The sequence below is a fragment of the Octodon degus genome, unplaced genomic scaffold, assembly GCF_000260255.1.
Source record: "Octodon degus isolate 3935 unplaced genomic scaffold, OctDeg1.0 scaffold00138, whole genome shotgun sequence".
In the NCBI taxonomy this organism is placed as follows: domain Eukaryota; kingdom Metazoa; phylum Chordata; class Mammalia; order Rodentia; family Octodontidae; genus Octodon; species Octodon degus.
The window spans coordinates 5,535,406-5,548,710 of record NW_004524714.1 but is presented as its reverse complement, the minus strand read 5'-3'; the positions used below and the strand labels follow the sequence as shown (position 1 = coordinate 5,548,710).

The 13,305-nt window shown below is 39.4% G+C and overlaps 1 protein-coding gene across 2 annotated transcripts in view; it reads right to left on the bottom strand.

Moving 5' to 3' along the window:
• The window catches only part of Nr6a1 (nuclear receptor subfamily 6 group A member 1), a 59,601-nt gene that overhangs the window by 21,225 nt on the left and 25,071 nt on the right, over positions 1-13,305 (bottom strand). For both annotated transcript variants that reach the window (XM_023701618.1, XM_023701619.1), the window contains exons 2-3: positions 9,247-9,489; positions 288-343 (exon numbers count right to left, since the gene is read on the bottom strand). In XM_023701618.1, coding sequence (XP_023557386.1) covers positions 288-343; positions 9,247-9,489 — 299 coding nt within the window. The remainder of the gene's footprint in view (positions 1-287; positions 344-9,246; positions 9,490-13,305) is intronic.

Below are 13,305 nucleotides of genomic sequence, written 5' to 3'. Positions count from 1 at the left end.
TTTTTTGGTGGAACCGGGGATTGAACTCAGGTCCTTGAGCTTGCCAGGGAAGCACTTATTCCACTGAGCCATCTCCCCGGCCCTGGACAGCTTTAATTATCAGTGTTTACATTACAGACTTAATGTAGGCCATTTATTTTAAATGTAGAGATTTAAAGCCAGGCTCTAAAAGCAATTTTCCAGGATGGCAAACAAAGATGGGTTCCCCACAAGAGATAAAAGGGTTGAGGTAACCAGGCCTAGGAGCATCTGGGACAATAAGCTTCCAGGGTGGACCAAGAACTCACCTGGACAGGCCCAATGCTCTTATTCCGGCCTCCAGGCATGCCATCTTCTCTGATAGCTGGAAGAAACATAAGGCAGTCAGAAGCAAACTCACAAATGTTAAGAACAGAAAGAGAATTAGTTTGACTCAAAGTCTGGGGAAGCTGAGATTAAAATAAGTCTTTCCAGACCCAAAGCACTTATTATTGCAGGCTATCTCACCAGCATCAGATACTGTGGGCCCCCCAGTGCCCCAGGTACAAATGACAGACACAGAATACAGGTAATACACTCAAGGGTGACAGCAACTTCGCAAGAGTCTGTATCCTCATCTGCAAAATGATGGGCACACTCTGCTTTATAAGCCTGCTATAAATTTGCAGTAAGAAACATGCACAGCTTATATTAAGCTAGATGTACACTGCCTTTTACCTTGCAGCATTCTTTGAATTTAATTTCAAGTTTTAAAAAAATCTTTAAATCCCTTCCCTGCTGTTTCAGGCTAAGTGACAATCTTTAGACATTTCCAATTCCAATACTGACATCTCATATGTCTCTGCTCCAGCCCCCAACTCCAAAACCAAGACTGGTCAAAGGCAGATACAACACTACACATATTTTAGCTGACTCGTCTCTCATTACCCTAGATATGAGGAAGAAACTCAACATGATCTACTTCTTTTAAGAACTAAAAACCTTAGCCAGGTACAGAGGCACATGCCTGTATAATACCAGCACTCAAGAAGCTGAGGCAATAGCTCAGTGGACTAAAGCACCTGCATAGGCAGAGAGCAGCAGCAGGGGCTCAATTCCTGGCATGCGACGCCCCACCTCCCGCCACTGCGGTGCGTGCTGAGACGGTGACTGAGACTGGGCATGGTGGCACGTGCCTGTAATCCCAGTGCTTTGGAGGCTGAAAATAGGAGAATCACTATGAGTCTGATCTGTGTAGTAAGATCCTGTAGACCCTGTCCTAAATACAGAAAATAAATAAATAAATAAATAAATAAATAAAAATAAAGGGGGAAAAGCTGAGGCAAGAGGATTGCTGAGTTTAAGACTAGCCTAGGCTACATAGTGAGATCAAGGTCAGCCTGGAAAACATAGCAAGACTTCATCTACACAAAATAAAACAACTCTAAAACAACCCAAAAATCAAACAGATAAACAACAAGAACCCTCCAACAATCAAAAATTAAGACATTTGTATCTTACCAGTTTGCTGTTTGAAAACTTAAAAATTCATATCCTCTTTCCACCCTACACTGAATAAGAAAACTAGTATATGAGGGACAGATACTATAGATACTATTATCCTGGGTAAAAACTCATAGGAAAGTATCAATACCATTAGCATTGAACAGCTGAACCTAAGGTTCAGAGAAATAAAACATTTTGTTTAAGGAGAAAAAAAACTAAACACACAAATCAGGACTGGATCTCAGATTATAAAACTAAAACCAGCCCCTTCCTTCCCTCACATGTATTTTCAATATTGTGTATGAGTTCTACTGGAGAAACATTCACTGTGTTGGTACATAAATAAATTCTTAATTGTATGTTTACTCTAGTGTTTGTTGCACCTACAGATTCTTCTTTTTCTTTCTTTCTTTCTTTTTTTTTTCCAAGTACCGGGGATTGAACTCAAGACCTTGTGATTGCCAGGCAAGCACTTACTCTACTGGGCTATCCAAAAACTGATTCTTTTAACCCACTAAGATGATAAAATCCTTTTGAAAATTAACTTGTATTGTTTTTAAAAATTTATTTAAAGAATATAAAGCAAATAATAGTATGATTTCATCAGAGATGATAAAATCTGTCAGGATGACATAAAACTGCCTGAAGAGTAGGGAAAAAATTCACTATGTCACAGTGCTTCTGTCAAAACAAACATTTGCATCATATTTTAAAGCTTATAATGTACTTTAATACAGGTTGTTTCATCTGATGCTTTTAACAACCTCAAAAGGTATATATTACTATCTGTATGTTTTAGAGATGAGGAGATGGCACTCAGTGAAGGAAGCCATGCTCAAGGTTACTCAGGGAAGAAATGACTGTGCTGATTTTAACCTAACTGTACCAAACATCTTTCTGATCACAATCTGACTGACATGAACAAGTGGCTTCAGAGTGCAGCAATCCAGAGTGGCTCTAGTGTATCTTATCCAAACCAAAGAAAATGGCACCTGCTATGGCTCTTCAATCTGCTCTGAGGCAGCCACATACTTTTTCTGCTCTGCAACCCATGTGCCTACCACCCTTCACCTGCTTGGTCCTGGGCAGAAAATCAAACAGCCAGAAAAGTAACACACAAAGCTGACTATGTTTGAGCCCTGCTCAAAACTGCTCTCTCTATGGCTCAGGGTCTAAGTGTAAGCTCTTTAGCTCGATGTTCCAGATCCTCTCTGGTCTGTTTCCTGTGGGATTCCCCACCTTCATCTACTGTCATAAATGTTATCCCCCATCTACATAGAACTTAGTGTTAGTCCGTGGCCATGCTTTTGCTGTTCCACACAGTTATGCCTCTGTGTTACTTCTACTCAGAAAGAAACTTTACAATGAAAAAATCTGGTAATGCCACCCTACCCAACTAATATCACCTTAAGCAAGTGATTCAGGTTAACATTACCAATAATGGGGAAAATTTACATGACATGACATACTAAGAAGGATGCAACTCTTTTCCCTTTATAAATACATGCAGTATATGTAAATACATAACTGTGTAATTTTCAGGTCATGCAGATACTCAGTTTTATACAAACAAATACTCGCTTCTGTTGGCATCTATCACAGGACCTTGCTTGCAGGAGTGAGTACTGAGGTATTCCGACAGTGATTTTCTACAGTATTTCCCTCATGCCTTCTATACTTATTTTATTAAAATCCAGATATGTTTCCTGTTTTTATTTGTTTTGTTTTTGGGACAGGGTCTCACTATTAGTTCACGCGGGCCTCGAACTTGCAGGGATCATCCTGGTACAGCCTCCCAAGTGTAATCCAAGACATTATAGGCATTAGGTACCACCTCCATTTTTTTACTCAAAAAAAAAGGGTCTCACTGCTAGATCAAACTTGTAGAGATCTGCCTGTTTACAGCCTCCCAAGAGCTGGGATTACAAGTGCATACCACCATGCCCAGTCTCAACTACTGTCTAAGCACGCCTTGGGGCAGGGCCAGCACAGCAGGCTCAGGGATCGAACTTGCTCTCCTGTGCTTGCTTGCAGGTGCTTTAATCTGCTGAGTTATTTGCCCAGCCCTTCCAAATTTTTTTATTAGTACATGTTTTCAGTATATGATTATATTCCTTTTTTTTTTTTTTTTTTTTTTTTGGTGGTACTAGGGATCAAACTCAGGACCTTGTACTTGCCAGGCATGCACTTATTCCACTGAGTTATCTCCCTGGCCCCAATGATTATATTCCTTGTGGAGAGTTACATGCTCACAACACATCTTAATTCTTTCTTACTCCCCTTTCTTTTCCTTTCGCATCCCTCCATCTCTTGGTCATCTTCCCCTTCACAAAAGTTCTACCTCTTCTTATAACTGTAAATCTTATAAGAAAAATCATCTTGTCCAAATTGTTCTAACCTTGGCCACTGAAAATTGTTCCAAATTGGGTTCTGTGCCCTTTAAGTATGCTTCCTTTAAAAAATAATTAGTTAAATCCCGAGCTCAGGTGCAAGTGGAGCTGCAGGCATGCAGGGCGAGATGCTGTGTACCTGCAACCCAGAATCTGAGGCAGTGAGTAACAGATCTGCAAGTCTGCAATTTAAAAAAAAAAATTAAAAAAAGGTCTCCAATAAAACTACATTGTAAAAAATAGGAAAGAAACAAAATGGAAAAAGTAAAAAAGTTGAGGAAGCAGAACCTGAAGAATCTGTGGCAGAAAAAGTACTGAACTGACGTGTAGTGAATGGGAAGGGGGAATATTTTCTGAAGTGGAAAGGATTTACAGATGCTGACAATACTTGGGAAACTGAAGAAAATTTAGATTGTCCAGAGTTAATTGAAGCATTTCTTAATTCGCAAAAAGCTGGTAAAGAAAAAGATGGTACAAAAAGAAAATCTTTATCTGATAGTGAATCTGATGACAGCAAGTTTAAAAAAAGATGCTGCTGACAAACCTAGCGGCTTTTGCTAGAAGTCTTGATCCTGAACAAGTAACTGGCCTCACAGATAATTGAAGAATTGATGTTTCTCATGAAATGGAAAGATTCAAATGAGGGTGACTTGGTGCCTGCAAAAGATGCAAATACGAAATGTCCTTAACTTGTAATTGCTTTTTATGAAGACAGACTAACTTGGCTTTCTTGTCCAAAAGATGAAGCTCAATAATATACATCGTGTGTGTGTGTGTGTGTGTGTGTGTGTGTGTGTGTGTGTGTGAAAAAAACAGCATTCTAATGAAAATCAAGTTTACTATGTCAATTTTGGGGGAGTTATTGGGTTTTGTATCTATAGCACTAGTTACTTTGAACAAATAAATAAAGCTTTTGTAGTTGCCTCCTTTATCAGAAAAGAGCATCTGATAGCCTGATATATTTCCTCTGCTTTTCTCAATGTTGGGGGGTACCTCCATAGCCAAAATCATAACTCCTATTTATGTTTTAGCTCACATACTTAAGGATCATTCTGAGGGTCTTTTTGTGTGTACATAAATAAAATACTTATGTGAAAAAATAATTTAATCAATTAGCAGGATTGGGGACTGAATTCAGGGTGGTGTGCATGCTAAGTAAGCCCTCTACTACTGAGCATACCCATACCCCTGCTTTCTTTAACCTTATTTTGAGACAGGGGCTCACCAAGTTGCCCGGCTTGGTCCTGAACTTATAGTCCTCCTGCCTCAGCCTCCCAAGAAGCTGAGATTACAGGTGTGCATCATATGCTGGCTTTCAGGCTCATTTATTTTCACTGTCTACTCCCTAGAATCCTCCAGCTCTCTGAGGAGTCCTGATTCCTTTAACTGATATTTAGAAGCCAAGATATGAACATTGCTGCTGGGGTATCATCACTTATAGACCCTCACAATGATGAGAGCTTAGAAATACATATACGTGTACTAACTCATGTAACCCCCTCATCTATATTATATTCTATCTACTGACCCAAATATGAGTCCACATTAACACTTCTGATCCAGTTCAGGTTTCACTCTAGCCTTCCCCTTTCCTAATTTATAACTTCTTTCTCTAATATGTAAAACTTGACTCTCATTATTTACAATATATTTACCTACTTATTCAACCACAGTATGCATTTAAAATAGAGATAGAATTTCCAACATAACCTTGAGAGAAACAAATTTTATAAACTAGAGTTCTTTGTTTATATGCAATTTTTTGTCTTTACCCTTATAATATACAGTCAAAACATTGTTTCCCAAGGTCAGCTCCTTTCTTCCCTACCCCCTTCACTGTGGTTGTGACTCACTGTAACACCAGTTAGAGTCAATCGTAATAGTGCATTCTAGCTCTTTGTCTCTTGCCCCCTCACATCCCGGTTGATTAAAAAAAGGGATTTTACAAATAGTAAAATTCTTTTTCATGTGGTGTATAGTTCTATGGATTTGGAAAAACGCAGATTTATGTGTTGGCCAGAAGAGTTCCATACATTATTTCTTACACCTTCGATATTTCCATGGCAATTGTAATTTTAATTATACATTTCCAGCACCAACCAGAAGGTGGCAGGGTTTTGCTCTGAAGGCAGCTGCCTTCTCTAATGCTGACAGATCATTGCCCCTCAAACCCTGTAAGTCATCTTCTGGCTATAGTTGGTAGAACAGTTAGAAAGTTAAGTTTCTTTTTCCTAAAACAAGTGAATTTGGCTGGAAGCCTAAAAATCCCCACATTCCAAGTGAAGAAGCAGGCAGATTCTTCAGAGAAAGCAGTCAAGAAAGCATTCCACAATTATGCTTTGCACAAAATACTCAGTGAGGGCAACAAAGGGAGATGACAATAGTAGAGGACAAGATGAAATCAGGGTGAAGGTAGAAAGACAACGATAGACTCCTTTCAAGGAATGGTGGTTCCTATCAGAGGCTAGGCCTGATTTCTGTAGCAGGAGTGGGATAATGGGGAAGGGAGAGAACTCCCAGGAAGAGCAAAGAACTTGAGCACAGGGAAAATGGCTAGGGTGGCCTTGAGGCAGGCAGTGTTCTAGTAGAACCAAGGTTAGAAAGGAGCAGAGGACAAACTCTGTAACACCTCAAACACCTGCTAAGGCATTCATTCAGTATCCACTCCAAGGGCCCCGGGAGATGGCTCAGTGGAATAAGCGCTTCCTTGGCAAGCGCAAGGGCCTGAGTTCAATCCCCGGTTCCAGGAAAAAAAAAAAAAAAGTATCCATTCCAATGTGCAAATAGCTATGCCAAGAGCAGACATGTGAAATAGTTCACATTCTGCTCATTAACAAATTGTAGTTTTAAAAATATTAATTGTCATTATAACCACTCCCAGACTAACTCAGTGATTTTACCTCTTCAAGCCACATTTGTAAGCTGGGAATAATAGTCAACAGTGGATTTATTGTGTGTATTCAATGGTGTAATGCATGGAAAACACATAAGAGTTTCTGGTACATGTAAGTGCTCAATAAACATCAGTATTACAAAAAATTACAAGTCATATTTATCTAAATGCCTTCTGTATCTCTTATCTTTTTCATAATGGGCAGGTTTTTCTTTTCATTTTTAAAAAAATGATAGGCAAGTTTTAAAAAGATCCTTTTCATCCCTCACACAGTAAAATTGGTCTGAACTACTCTGAAGTGTTACTTTCACTAACGCTCCGAAAAAAGTTTGACTAGTGCACAAATCTAACTCTCCAACCTTGTATGCTGCTGCTATGAACCCCCAATAGTTTCCTGCATATTTTATCCACATCATTTTTAGCCCCCAGAGGATCCTGAAAAGTAGTTAATATCATAATGTTTTTAAAGATAAGATCGCTGAATGTCAGAGGCATAAAACAAACTTCCCAAGGCCACAGAGCAGTCTCCCTGCCTTAGTGCCTCTATTCTTTCTAGCAAATGGTACTGTCCTACTCCCCAGTCGCCAAGGGAACACAGCTTGTATTCTGGCATAAGTAACTCTCTTCCATATCCAAGCTCTCTGTGGGGGTGATTCTAGCTTTGTACCAGCAGCTCCACAAACTTCAATTTGTTTTTGTTTTTTTTTTTTTCAAAGTTTTATTGATAAACAGATAGCAATGAGACAGTTTCAAATCAAATCGGAAGTACAGATTCAACAAATAATACACTGCATATATTCTTCTTAGTGGTTAATTGCTGTACAAGATGCGGACTTGTGATCCTATTTACAAACACCATTAGAACAAATCATTCTGAGAATGCAACTATATATCTATCCCAACCACTTTGAATACACAGATACAAAATGGACATTCATCGGTATACCCCATTTTTTCTAAGTTCCGTTATTCAATATTATAGGTGTGTAAACTCAGCAAAATATTCTAAAAGAGTCCAGTAGCCCATAATAGCATTGGGTCTTCTGTTTAACTGGCAATGTCAGAAATTATTGATCTGAGTCCCCTACAGCTCAACTTAACAGCATGGCTTTATTTCCTATATTTCGTCTTCATACTTTTCTACTGGATGGTTAAGACCAACACGAACTTCAATTTGCAGGCAGGACTTTTCACTCAGTTTCAATTCTATACATTCAACTTTCTGGTGGCAATCTGGGCCTGGAGATACCTCCACTCAGTGCTGCCAAAGTCAGCACTGAACCCTGTGCTACTCTTTAGTGTTTCCCCCGTTAGCCATTACTCTTAACTCAAGCCTTCAACTCCAACTTCCAGTGCTGACCAAAACTCAGTGTGACACCAATCTATCTCATCAGGTGAGCTTATTCCATACCTCCTGTCTGTGCCATCCTTCAAAGATGCCCTCCAGATTAATCTTAGTACAACATCAGTTCATTCATGTCATCTCTGGCTAATAGCTCTCAGAAAGCTCTCCAAATACCACTATACCCATGTTTAATGTTGCACAATCCACAACAGCCAAGACATAGTATGAACCTAGGTGCCCACCAACAGATGAACAGATAAATAACATGTGGTATCAACACACAACAGAGGGGCTGAGATGGCTCAGTGGTTTAAAGCACCTATTTAGAACAAGCTTAGCAAAGCACAGGTACCACGTTCAATCCCCCAGCACCACATGCCAGCCAGCCCCGCCCCCTGGTGGGCTGAGCTGGCCACACACACACACACACACACACACACACACACCTAAAAATAAATAAAAATTCAACACACAACAGAGTGTTATTGAGCTATAAAGAATGAAGTTAGGTCATTTGCAGAAAAATTAATAGGACTGGAGATCATCATATTAAGTGAAATAAGTCAGATTCAAGAAGACAAGTATTGCAGGTTTTCCCTAACATGAAGAACCCCACTCTCAAAGGCATGAAAGTAGAAGGGAGACTATTATTAGACAAGAGGAAGGTGGTAGCAGTGTAAGGGAGGGTAAAAGAGGAATAGACATGATCAAAATGCTATGCACATGCATAAAAACACAAACTTTTTTTTAAAAAAGCTTGCCAACAAAACCCAAACTCTTTGTGAATCTAGACACAGATTTCTGAACATACCTAGCCCCAGAGTATATGATGGTTCTATTAAACAAAATCGTATCATTCAGAGAACTATCTTGCCTTTCCATCTAAAATTTTTACTTTCTGCTATTATCCCTTGAAAAACTAGGAATACATGTCCCAGTCAGGACCTGATTTGTTAATTGCAATCTTGCCACACAGGGCCTGTGTTTTCACTCCTTCAGAATTCTTAACATCTTACCTCTGTCTTTCCACTTAAACAGGGCTGTGAACATATGAGTATAGTGCCAGTTTGGAAACTGAGTATTTCTGAAGCATAGCAGCTGATGCTAAAGGCAGTGATGGTGAAGGGCGGGCAGTAAGAGATTTGACCACTCACCCTTCCGGTTCATCCCCATCTGGAGGCATTTGAGTAGGCGGCAGTACTGGCACCTGTTCCTCTGCTTCCGAGACATGACACAGTTCTTGTCACGACTGCATCGATACACCCGTTTGTTGCAAATGCTCCGCTTGAAAAACCCTTTGCAGCCCTCACAAGAGATGATTCCATAGTGCAAGCCTGTGGCACGGTCCCCACAAATGAGGCAGGTTCGTTGTTCAGCCCGATCATCTGGAACAGAAACTGAACATGTTCAAGTTAGGGCACAGTGGAATAAACTAATCCTACTCTGGGAAGAGCAAGAATACCACCCTCTTGAGGCTAACTGGCAACAGGGGGTATCTTTGGAAACTGTCCCAGGAACAGACTCATATCTACATGCAGGTATTATATAAACATTATTTATTTTAAAATAAATAAGCACACATGCGCGCGCGCACACACACACACACGGGTAAGCATACACATATCCCTTCCTCTGGGTTTTATCTTTACTTTGAACAGTATCCAACTTAGAAACCTAGAAAAAAATTGACTCTACCCTCTCTCTGCCCTTTCTCATCCACAGCACATCAATGCTATCCTGTAGGGAAGTAGTAAGGATTACTGACAACATGTAAGCGCTCAGCACATGGTGTTCCTAATCTATATCCAATAAATTATAGCTGGAATTATTAACAAGTGAAGACGTTTAAAGCATGCCCAGAGAAGCTAACCTGTAAGCCAGACAATTTTTTTAAATTTTTATTTTAAAGAGGAAAAAAAATCAAAACAAGATAATAGGAGAGTAACAATGGTTAATACATTGTGTACTGTCATTAAATTAGTTACTCAGAGTACAAGATATAGGCATTTAATTGTCCAAATAATATTAGCGCAAATATTTCTTTTCAAAGAACAAAGAGAAAGCAGTACAACTATCTTAACTATCTTCCCTTTTAAATACTTTCCTCTCATTTCACAATAACAGTATTTATTAAGCAAATATTTTATTCTGGGTACTCCTTTAAGGCATGAATATGTCTGGGAGTAAAAGTCTGTGGTAGGGCTGGGAATGAAGAAGAATGGTAGACACTTGCCTAGCATGCTTGAGGCCCTAGCCTGTATCCTCAGAACTGCAGAGGGAAGGCAGGAGATCAGGCTGGCTGGCAGGTTGAGAGTCCATCCCTGGTGAATCTTACATTCTAGCATAACATCTATTCTGGGCCCAGGTCCTGTGCTAGGATATAAGTAAAGCAGCATTATCTTCAGAGTCAAGGCACTCGCAGACTAGCAACAATCAAGGAGAGCCAAGGAGAAGATTCATGCTCCAATACAGCTCTCTTCTTCCTTCAACTTACACTTAGTACCAAGCAACTGCTAACAAACAGGCATATGACAAAAAGAAATCACCCTGATGCCCTGCCAGCATGGTACAAAAATTTACAGGAATGGTTTTCATCAGAGGTTAAGGCACGAAAATAGAGATTTGGATCTTATTCCTGAATAAGCAGTAATGTATAATGATTGGATTGAAAATTTAAATATCTTAACAGGCCCACACTTAATTTGATAATGACATTCTGGTAAAGAAAAGCATTTAAAGGTAATATTAAAGGCCATAGTGACACAGGTAAGAGGGCTGTAGAGAAGGAAGCTTGCATTCATGAAGACCTTTGAGAAAGACAAGCCTTTATGATCCCATTTGGTAAGCTGAGTAACTGCCACCTACAGATATTGGGTGCTAATCACTGGAAACTGTAAAAACTACATGTGAAAGGAAAAGAGTTTGAGTTGAGATTACTCTGGATTTTATGAGTGGGATTAAATGAAATCTCAGGTGTCTTTACAACAGCAAAGGAGATTTAATAATGATAGAGAAAACATACACCCATGTAGAGGACAAGATGATATAAAGACTGGGGCAAGAGCTCAAGGAATGCCAGAAGCCACCAGAAACTGAAAGAGGCAAGGAACATTCCCTAGAGCTTAAGTGGATTACTGTCCTGCCAACATTCATGTCAGCCTAGTAATCCTGATTTTCTTTTACTTTCCTAATTCCAGGTCTGTAAGAAAATAAATTTCTGATGCATTAAGGCACTTAGCTTGCGGTAATTTGTTATAGCTACACAGGTACTTTACTATATCACTTTTTTGGAGACAGGCAAACAGACACATTAAGACTTGTTGAAGATGGGTGTGGTGGCACATGCCTATAAACCCACTACTCTGGGAGGCAGAAGCAGGAAGATCCAACTTTGAGTCCAACCTGGGCAACTCAGCAATAGTGAGATCCTATCTCTAAATGAAAAGGTAAAGGCTGGCAAGATGGCTCAGTGGACTAAGCACCTGCTTAGGCAAGCACAGGGACCAAGGTTCAATCCCTGGTACGACACACCATGCCAGCCCCACCCCTGGGCATGCCAAGCCAGCCACAGAAACAGGTCATGGTGCCAGTGCTGGGGAGGCTGAAAACAAAGAGGATCACTACAAGTCTGAGCTGTGTAGTGAGACCCTGTACCAAATATGGGGGAAAAAAAAAAAAAAGTAAAACAGGGCTCAGGGGTAGAGCTCTGTCCCCAATAATGCATGTGTGTGTGCTACTGATCCCACATCACACTGCAAGGAGAAGCAGATATATGAGACTTAGCCTACACAACCAGGGAAATAGAGAATGATAGACAAAGGAAGGAGGACTATCTAGGTACTTGAGGGCAATTATACAGTTCCTTGTCACAGACTTTTCTAAGGCTTAGATGTACTCCAGAACTGTGAGCAAATAGCAAATTGCCAAGTTGTAACAAACTGTAATTTACATATTGTTATATTACATGCCTTGTTTCTTTTTAACTAATTTAAGTAACTTTGTTTTTTGCTACTAAGAAAACCTAATTTTTAAAAAGGAGGATTTTTTTTTTTTTTTCCTGGCTGGCTCAGAATGCCTTCAGGGCAGGTTTGACTGGCTTGAATTCTGAGGATTGAACCACAGCAACCTGATGCTGACTGCTTTGTTGAAGCAGCCAATAAAGAGCTGAGCAAAGGGGCAGGGCCCCTAATTTTTAAAAAGGAAAAAGAAAAACATCTTTTAATGATACTAATACAATAAATATTTCATTTACTTTTGAAAACACAAAGAAAGCTCAAGGTAAACATGAGAGCAAAATTACAATGACAAAATTTAAAAATTCCATCAGGTAAAGTCAAACAGGAAAAATGAATGGCATAAAAACAGGACCGCCAGTGCTGGGCTCTGGCTGCTGACAAGGCTTGGAAATAGAGTATGGAACAGTGTTAGGAAATCATGGCTAGCTACAGAAACGTTTCAATTTTTTAATTTTAAATTAAAATATTCAATACTAAGGATGGGAAGGGTGGCTTAGTGGTAGAGCATTTGCCTAGCTTGCATGTATGAGTTCCTGGGTTTAAATCCTAGTAACCATAAGCAAAACAAAACTTGTAATATTCTATTAGATACAGAACATAAACAGAACCTGACTAAAACAGACTTGAAATAATTTTAAGTAATTGATACCTATAAGGAACACACCTTTCTTGCTTCAGTGATAGGACTGGATTTTAATGAGCATCTAACACAACCCAGTGGGCTTTACTTCACGAACTCATGTAATCCTCATGTAATCCTCAAAACTCAACAAGTAAGTACAGTTATTAATATCATTTCCTAAGTGATAAAAGAGAGGTTCAAAAACAGTTACTCAGCTTGTGCACTAGTCACTAACAAATGTCAGAACTAGAGTTCAATAATCTCTTCATAAAAAAATAATAATCTCTTCATGAATCATTCCAGTTATATGGCATTCTATTGTAGCACCTGAGTTCAGGAGCAAAAGACCCATAGACAACAATTAAACATAGACCTGCTAAGAATGTGTTCATGTCTGGGAACACTGCTTTTTTTTTTTTTTCTTTTTCCCCATGATAGCTTCAAAGGATCATGTTGAAACCAAAGACAACTGGAGTATATTTCTCCAGCAATGAATTCATCAAGCCTTGAGTGCTGACTGTTGCTGTTTGCTCACCAATTATCCTTATCATCACATTCTCATTCTCTCTCTCTCT